The 9,978-nt window shown below is 35.1% G+C and overlaps 1 protein-coding gene across 1 annotated transcript; it reads left to right on the top strand.

The window, feature by feature from the left end:
• The first annotated feature begins 2,779 nt into the window (after positions 1 to 2,779).
• Positions 2,780 to 5,892, top strand: LOC145048573 (DNA ligase-like protein). The gene is made up of 8 exons (XM_078997106.1): positions 2,780 to 3,109; positions 4,037 to 4,161; positions 4,259 to 4,347; positions 4,417 to 4,512; positions 4,608 to 4,702; positions 4,935 to 4,975; positions 5,079 to 5,162; positions 5,528 to 5,892. The coding sequence occupies exons 1-8, from the start codon at positions 3,070 to 3,072 to the stop codon at positions 5,672 to 5,674; spliced, it is 717 nt and encodes a 238-aa protein (XP_078853232.1). The 5' UTR covers positions 2,780 to 3,069; the 3' UTR covers positions 5,675 to 5,892.
• The last annotated feature ends 4,086 nt before the right edge of the window (positions 5,893 to 9,978 follow it).

Here is a 9,978-nt window from a genome sequence, read left to right as displayed (position 1 = left end):
ATTATGCATGATGTGTTGTATTTGTTATATGTTATGGTTATATTTCTATGACGTTGGTATTTTGGGGTAGCTCATTAAGCTTCGGGCTTACAGTTTAAGTTTGTTGTTTCAGGTACTTCTAGTGATTGAGGGAAGAAGAAGCCCTGATCGCACCGCTCCTCATGCTGCTATGTTTTATGATTGGAAACTGGGATACTCTGATGATTATTATTTTGAAAACAACTTATGTAATGACTAAATGGTTTTTAAGTGTGTTGACAAAGATTTAATTTGGCATGCTTTTATGGGTGTTACATGTTTCCCATAGATTTCGTCCAATTCCTTTCCATTAGAAATCCATAGCCTAATTGCAACTATCATATAATTGCAATATCAGTCCCCATTATTTAATTAATCTCTTTTAGTCACAAAACTAATTCTTAATTAATTCTTGACTAATATTAATTAAACAATATGATTTCTCCTTTAATATATTATTCTTATAATATATTAATAAATCATAATTAATTCTCTTTCTCCTTAATTCATCCTATCAGTTGCTATGGTGAAGGCAACCCAAAAGGACAATGCTCATAATCGAGTCAAGTACATACCAAAATAGTTTTGGGCTAAGACACCTAATCCAACAAGTTTAGGATTAGTTGAAGGGAGGCGCATATCTGTTTCATGTCGCCGGTGTGGCGATAAGGGTTATTTTGGAAGAGATTGTGGGCAGAGTGTGTGTGTTTGTTTTCGTTGCAGTCAGAATGGCCACATTAAATCTCATTGTCCTTTTCTTAGTGAGGTGTTGGATCCTACGCCATTAGCTTGGTAGTTACCCGATGGTCATCAGGAAACTTCTGGGTTCCCGAGGACAGAGAATTGAGTTGGCAGTTCTTCTATTCAGAAATTATGGTAGTATTGGTATGCATCTTTAATTTTTGCTTGTGTTTCAAAGTTCTGTTGTAATCTTGGATGATCAGATAAATGGAGTTACCATATTTAGTTTTGCTTCAATTGATATCTTGTTATGTATGATTAATTATCTTTGGCCTCGACTGTATGCGAGTTGGAATGTATGAATGTGGTGTGGAATCAGATACTCCTACATGTGTGGATATCAGTGGTTGAGATTAAGTAATAGAGTTCGAGTTAGTTGGAATATCGAAGGATTATGAAGTCCTCAGTTTATAGTATATTCCAAGTGGGGAGAGTGAAACCTCGCAGCAGGAAGACTTTGTGCCAAGATTCGGTCCCGGTCGAATTTCTCTAAGTTTTAGACTTCCGCGCAACTGCTAAACCTTTGGGTTTAACGACAAATTATGGTCAGTTGTTGCATTTTCCTTTCGACCCGTATTAGTCTTAGTTGTGATAGTACATGCAGGGAGTGGTTGTGCTTAGACCCTAGGGTGTTAGGAGCTTAGGTTGAGGGTTTGCTTGCCTGCTATCGTCTAATCGGAGGTAAGCCCCAATGCTGATAGTGCGTAGCTCAGCTGGACTGTTGATGTAGAGCGAGAGTGTGGTTCATTTCAACATGAGATCAGTTAGTTTTATTGCGGTGATGCCTTTTTGGGTGGGATTAGAGCGTCAACGTTTGATTGAGAAGCTCGGAGACCGATTGATTCTGCGCATATTCGTTCATCCTGGTTGTTGTGGGGAAGTGCATCTCGAAGTAGAAGTGAGAGCTGATTTCGAGGACGAATCTAATTTAAGTGGGAGAGAATTGTAATATTCCGTTTAAAATTTAATAAATAAATAAATAAATAATTATAATTATAATAAAATAAATAAATAAATAAGTAATAATCCATAAAACCTCGAGATATATTTTATATTTTATTTTTTTAGCATTAAATTCGTAATAATTTATCAGTGTTAGCCTCAAGAGTTAAAAGTTAGATTTTCTGGATGTTGAGGGTTAAATGGTAACATATGGACTTGTATTGAATAGTTTTTTTTTGGAAGCAAAGGCTAAAGAGTAAAATATGGACTTAATTCGAAAAGAAAGGGAATGGAGGGACTGGAAGTGTTAAAATGCAATAAGTTTGATATGTTGAGGTGGGACTAAGACCCGTCACCTCTCATCTCTTGTCTCGTTTAAAAGCTTTGCACAAACCCTAACCCTAAGAAAAAGATGCAGCTGCCACCCTTATATCTCCCATCCTCCGGCCGCCATCTTTTAGTTGCACGAAGACGCCCGAAACCAACGAGGAGGGTAGCCTCCAGGCGTTGCTGCTTCGTTGACCACCATTAACAGTCGACGCTGCTAACCCCTTGTCGTTGTTGTGATTGTCGAGCCGGCACTGGAGCTACCAAGCCCTAAAAGGTCTTTGGAAATTTGAATTAGTTTATTTATGAAAATTCCGAATTCCTGATTATGGTAATATTGACAAATCTTATCAATTTTGGTAACCATTGAATGTATTTATACGACTCCTCTTTTGAGCCATAGACATAAACATATACGAACCATAATAAATCCGGTTCTCCCCATCACCCTACTTTCATATATCATCCAACAATACCGATGTTTAAATCTCAAAGTAAGACAAAATCTTCCGCCTAAAAATATATAATTATGTAACGGTAACATAAAAGATTATTTGTTAAAAGTATAAAAATAAAATTGTAGTAACATAAAAATTTCTGTGGTTATCTGTTAAAAAGAAAATCATAGCTTTAATCAAAATATAATGATTTCTCTTATTTCTTTAATCGTTAATAGAACTAAAATACTAAATACTAAAATATAAATTAAGATCTCCCGAAAATTAATTGATAAGTTAAAAGATGAGCGCCAAACAGGGCCAATATCATCGTCTACCGTTGCACGATCTTCCGACGCTCTCCTCGCCCGTCACCACTAATGGAACTTATCGTTTAAGCTATTGCCCTAATTCTCCATTGCAGTGCTGGTCGGAAGCTCCGAGCTCGTATTCTTTTGTCATTCCACGAGATACGCACAATTCAGAAGCTCATAGGAATACGACGCAGTGATTATAGTCCAATTGAATTTGACGACTGCAGAAGATTCATGTTCGTTTTCGAAACTTTGAGTTGGCAAATTTCGTAAGAATCTGAATTTTGTCAATGATTAGCGCTCAGAAAAACGAATCTATACGTAACTCAGGTGATCTTCTCTACTATTCGGTAAATTGTTTCGGTTTTAGGTCAGTTTTCATTGATGCAATTTCTATACATTTACATGAGTTAATACATCTCTGACCTCAGTTATGTATCGTATGGAAATTTTACATTTTAATATAGATAGATTCCTTGGTGGTCCAGCACATCACTTGTCAGTTAATAACTGAAATAATGGTAATTCCCTGTAAAAGGCTAATTGCTATCACATGTCCATCAATGGAGATTCAAGTGACGATATCTGAACTTTCGATTGTTTTTATTATCTTCTAGGCGATTGACTAGCTGTTCGTTTCGTGTTTTTTTTTTTTCAAATGCCGACTATTACTGATCGGTAGCGCTACTTGTATGATCATCAGGCTATTTGCTTCATTGTAGCATCATGGCATCACCATATGTATGCACCACACTATGTCATTTCATAAGATTGGTTTTAGGCTTATCTGAGTTGAAGCATTGTCAGTGGGGTACAATGATCTTCCTTGGTTGAGGATCTAGAGACATTGGCTCTTACAAAGTAGGACAATTACAAACTAATCACTATCACACTGGAAGTCAAACTAAGGTCAGAGTTTGACAAGGTATATCTTTGTAGTATATAGAAGCCATTCCACTACCATTTTATAGGGGGATAAATTCATGAAATCAGGCTGTCGTCATGCCAAGATTGATTAGTAGGATTCACTCGAACCACTTGGGAATTAGATACACTGAGTCAAATAGTTGAACAAAATACATGACATACTTTCTGTGATGATGATGCATACGAGCTTGAGAGTTGAGAGAAACATCATAATCTGTATCCCAAGATAATACTTCATGGGCCAAAGTTTTCAATTAAGATGAGAGTATTTCAAGAGTGACATTTTTACCTCTGTTAGTGATTACTGATTCATTATTTGCATTGATATAGGTGTTGGTGGGGTTTGCCTGATGAGTACCAAATGGAGAGACGAACAACATTCATCCTTCATAAACTTTATATCCTGCTTCCTCACTTCAAATTCCTTTCGGTTAAACTTTGTGCCAATTGCACCTGTAAAAAATCCATTTGGTTTATGTTTATCATCTCTCTTTTCACCAGTTCCACATCCGTTCTACTTTGGCTTCAAACTTTCACTTTTCACTTTTTCAGGATCTCATCTTTAACTGTGGGGGTTTATCGCTGGCTTTCATTTTTGTCATAAATTCCGACTGCAACAACCCTGGACCTATGTTTAGCAGGTAGCTGGACATTTTATTTTTCAAATAACTCCATCTTGTTCACCTTTGATCTTATGTTAGTTGATACAGAGCTCAGAAACTGAAGACTCAATTTGCACATCTCTATGTGGTCGTCATTCTTCCCTCAAAGGAGCAGAACGATTCTTTTGTACATTCTTATTTTAGGTAAATCACACATGACACTCCATTACTCTTTTACCTTCCACATAATCTCTCTCTATAGATGATTAAAAATGATATTTTTATTTTATTTTATTTAGTCACAGTAAGGATATCGGTAGACCAACATTTGTTCCAGCTCTGGATCTAGAAATGGGCTTTGAGAACATTGTAAGAATAGCACATGCTCGTGGTGGTAAGGCTCCATACTTACTCCCTCTTTCTTACACATGACATGACATGACAGAAATTGCAATTTTTTATCTCACTCAAAAAGGTGGGACAGGGACTTACTTTTGGTCTCTCATCTGTGCAAAAGACATAAATACCCTCTGGATAGCTTGCGTAGTCCCTGTCCCATCTAACGGAAAAGACATTCATGCCCTCATCATTGTCATTATCACAAAACTTGTTGTATTGATTGACAGTGTGCAAGAGGCACGATGCAGTTTCCAAATTGAAAGCTGAGGTAAGTTTCCATTCCATAAATTTTAATTTTAAATTTTTTTTTTTTCAAAAATTTTCAGAGTTATTATCTTCTTATATGCTATGTGCTTTCTTTTTTCTGTAAGAGGGAGAGGTCAGTCCAAGGGATGAATGCATTCCTCAGAGTTGTCTCCTCAATCCCACGTGCTGAACCTCATGATGCTAATGCGGTATTAACATCACTAACTCTAGAGTCTAGACCACACATTTATTTTATCACTATAATGCAGAAATAGCAGCATACTTTTGTTGATTTAACATTCTACTTTGAAAAATCTACCTGATTCTAGAACAATGTCATCCAAATCCAAATCTAAATCAATTTTCACTACTATAATCGAGTAAAATTTCAAAGTATAATGTCCTAATAAGACAAATTCTGAACTTACAAATATACAATAATGTAACAGAAAGAAATCAAAGTAGGATGCTATGATACACAAGTAAATGAAAGTATGTTGCGATTTCATGCATTTAGTTATGTGCTTTGAAATGATATATTAACACTTTGTGGTAATATGTTTTGTGGTGACAGCTTCAAAGCATAGGATCAATCGAAGCAATAGCTAAAGCATCAAAGGAAAACATTCTGGAAAACACTGACATTTCACCAGAAAAAGCTGAGATGATTTCAAGATTTTTCAGAGACTGCAAATTCAACATGAGCCCCAGAATTAGTTGACTTGACGCACACAGTGTGAGCTTTTACACTTTCTATATTAAATAGCAACCAACTTTTCAAAATGATTTGAAGACGTTTGATTGGTGTTTTTTGTAATACAAAAATAGTTTTTAATGCATTAAATGGTAACCAGTTTTCCAACATGTCAACTTCATTTTAGTGGGTGAGTCATTAAACATTTATACTCCCATGTTTATTCAACTATTGTGACAATTGAAGTTAAAATACCCCAATATCCTTGGCTATAAAATGATTAGTGTTCCAACTATAAAAAATGAAATTTTAGTGGTTAGAACATAAAAATAACCATTGGGTTCGCGGGTATATAACCACAGGTATCGCGTATCCCATTTATGATCTTCATATATTAAATCTACTTGTCGAAATTCACATTGTCTCTGATTAATTTTGAATGCAATAAGTATATAAAACTTGAAATAAAGTCCAAACACGTAGAGACATAAGCATAACTTTTGATTGTGAAAAAAAAATGTGAATTGTAAAACTTGCAGACATGTGCTAGTTTGTTGGAAGATTCTGTGGCCAATGTGTGAAATAAGGAAAGTTCATTTATCAATTATCATTAAAAGATCAAATTAAGTCCAAATATCTTTTTTATGGACGTTAGTGAGGCAAAAACGTATCATGCACTTGAGATCAAGCAATATTTTTATATCAAGTGTCGGGTTTGATGGCAAAATAAGGTTTATAACAAACAATATTATTCTGATAAATATAAACATGCGTAACCTTAATTATCACATATATAATGCTTGGTATACAAAGTAATATTTAATTTATGTTTACCCTTAACTCATGATAAAAATAGTCGTCACAACCTTCTTCTCTAATAGTATTTGTTCGGAAATAATAGCCATAATCTTTGTCATCCTTTGTATAAGATGATAAAATATAAATTTCCTGACGGTTTGTTACAAAACAACATGAATAACCTTTACGTTTAATACTATCTAAAGCGGTAATGCGATGTCCTTCCACCTGACACTTTACTTTAGGTTACCATGTTTACCTTGACGATAATCTTCTCCCATGGTCCTCTAAGCAACAACCCGCAAACTCTGATTTTAATGCTAGTGCAGTTTCCGAGACATGCTGCTTTGATTTCTAAAGCTACTATTATGTATTGCGGTGATGTACGTGCAATTTATGTTTTTCTTTAAATCCAATTTAACATTAGAGACAGAAACACCTTGATCGAGATCAATACATGTTGTTTGTGACCAAGTAACCACCGGCAGGGGCGGAACCTCTATAGGGCCAGGGGGGCTATAGCCCCCCTGATTTTTTAACTTACTAATATATGGATTATACATATATATAATTTTGATTTGATTTTTCAGTAAATGTTGCCCCCCCCCCCCCCCCCCCCCCCCCGCGAATTTCTTACACAAATTTAGTTATACAATTCAAGAAAGGTATTATAATTATTATTTTACTCAAAAAAAAAAAAAAAAAAACAGCAAATCAAAAGGCAAAATATAAATCAGGATCTCAGTCAATAAGTAATTAACGGAAAATCCAGAAAATTACTGAAATAAAATCAAAACCAACCCGATAAAATTAGGAAAGTAATATACAAAACCACAAAACGATTCTAAATTTCTAATGTGCAATTTATTAACAAAATCTTTGAAAAACTATAAACCCTAAACTAAAAATTCTGTTGCGAGAAGGAAAAAAAGCTGCTCACATTCTCTGAAGTTCTCATCACTCACTCTCTCCTCTTTACCTTCATGACCTTTGTGTGGTCTCTATCTCTTCTCTCCGCCTTTTTCTGACTGCAACTCTGATCAACGTCCTCAACGGCCGATGCTTCCTCTCCGACGAACATGTGCCGACTTTTGTATGCTTGTTGTCTCTCTTCTCCAACATCTTCTCATCACCGGACTTGTGGTTGTATGTCTCTTTTCTCTCTAAGTGGGTGTTTGAGATAACTTTTTAAAATAGCTTATTAGTTTTTTAGTTTTTCAAAAAGCTAATAAGTTAAAAAATTGTTTGTGTATTTAAAAAACGTTTTTTAAAACAGTTTTTTGGATAGGAAAAAGTAAAGCTTTCAAAAAGCTGAAAAATCCTAGCTTTTTAGCTTTTAAGCCATTTTACTCCTAAAAATCAGCTTCTCTTATCCAAACACTTTTTAAAATCAGATTTTTCTAAAAGTCATAAGCTAATAAGCACTTTTCTTAATAATCATTTTTGTGCTAAAAAAGCTAACCCAAGCATGCTCTAAATCTCTTTAACTTTCTCTTTCTAAATAGAATGTGAAATAGTAGAATGTGAAATGGGTGTCGGAATTTGAAAAAGTATTGCACTGTTAAAGTAGTAAAAACCTGCAACTGCAACAATGCTTTATTATTATTTTTTAATGTTTGTCTATTTATATAGGGAAAATGACTTATATGGGTAACTATGTTTTAAAATCGTTCAAAAATTATCATTCAAGTTTGGTGTGTCCAAAAAACACCATCCAAGTAAAGCATTTGTACAAAAAAATACCAACGAAGTATATTCTTTGTTCAAATTTGACTTTGTGGTAACCGGCAATTATCGGTAAAAAAAGTAAAGGAAAAAATAAAATAAAATTTACGATGCTTAATAAGGGAAGATGCATAAGATGCTTTTATGTGTGCTTAATAATTTGTGATGCTTAATTAGGGAAGATGCATAAGATGCTTTTATGTGTACTTAATAATTTGTGATGCTTTATGCTATCGTTTGATCGGATTTATGATCTGTTGCCGACCGGATCTGAAAATTTTATGTGTTCAAATTTCTAAACGTTTAATTACGATATTAGAATTGACATATAATTTTTCGAGGTAATAAGGTGTAACGCCCGTAGATCCGAGCTAGTCAATTGGAAACGTTAAGCGTCAAAAAATGACTTTTTGATGGAAGATTATTTTGAAAGAATAATCTTAATTAAGTTATAGTATATGTTACAAGGTTTCCGTGCATATAAAGAACGCCGAAATCCGAGTTATAACGAAGAAGTTATGACCTGTCGAAGTTTTGCGACAATGCCGGCACGACACAACGCGACGTAAAAAGTGAATTTACGTTAGAGCGATATTTAGCCTTAGAAATCTAAATGAAAGTCGTAGAATACGATAAACCATGAGCGTGCATAAAAAGAACGTCCAAATATGACTTCGTATGAGGAAGTTATGATTTTTCGAAGTTTCGACTTAGCGGTATGCAGCCCGAATGCTCGATTTGAGACCGAGCGGTTTTTAGCCAAAACAATCTAAATGAGAATCGAAGTTCTCGTTAATAGGAGTAAAACAATAAAAAGATAGGCGAAAACGGACGTCGGATAAAGAAGTTATGATTTTATAACGGAGTTTTCCTATCCCGGCCTACTAAAAATAAATAATAAAAATAAATCAAAATTAGCCGACAGAGTCTGAATGAAAGTTGTAGATCGTAGTCTCACCTACGCGGGGATATAAAGAACGCCGAAAATGGAGTTCGTATGAGGAAGATATGAATTTTTGAAGTTTATTAAATATTTTCGATATTTAATTTAATTATAAATTAACCGATATTATCCATAGGGGGAGTCAGCGATCTGATCCACGTTACGCCCAGCATAATGTGAAGTTACGCCCAACGTAAATCGGCCTTCCATCCCCTATAAAAGGGTGTCGAGGGCAGCCGAGTAGTTTGCTCATTTCTTCCCGTTTTCTCGCGTTTTTGCATCGTTTTTCGTGCAAGAAACATTCCCGAGCCTCGAAGCAAGTCCCGAGGCCTCGAAGATCCCGAGAAGTGCGATTCCCGAGCTGAAGCTCTGCCCGCGAGGAGTCCGGTTTTTGTAAAGATCTTCCAGATCTGCCGAAGAATACTACTTCTACAAGTCGTAGTGCTGTCCGATCATCTTCTAATCAGGTGAGTGTGTGGTTACTTTCTTTTAACGCATAATTATTAAGTATTTAATATAAAATACGTGTTATGTGTATATTTTGTTGTTATATGCGTGAATGTATATTCACTTTCTTCTATCTCATAGATCTGATTTATTCTCTATGAAATACGTGTTATGTGGGTATGCCTCATCTGTTATGTGGAATAGGTATTGAATGAGAATGCTATACAAGTTTTAAACTATGTATAAAAATATATATTTATATCTACAAATATGTTGGGTAGAACATGGGTAGATGAGATAGTTGGTGTGTGATAAAAGGATGAGTTGGATAATGAGATCAAGAGGCTAGTTTTAGATCCAGGAGTATGGATTAGACCAAGAGGTAAATTTTAGATCCGGGAGTATGGATCAGGTAAAG

This window comes from Lactuca saligna, chromosome 1, assembly GCF_052625555.1.
Source record: "Lactuca saligna cultivar CGN05327 chromosome 1, ASM5262555v1, whole genome shotgun sequence".
Classification (NCBI taxonomy): Eukaryota; Viridiplantae; Streptophyta; class Magnoliopsida; order Asterales; family Asteraceae; genus Lactuca; species Lactuca saligna.
This window is presented reverse-complemented; position numbering and strand designations above follow the sequence as displayed.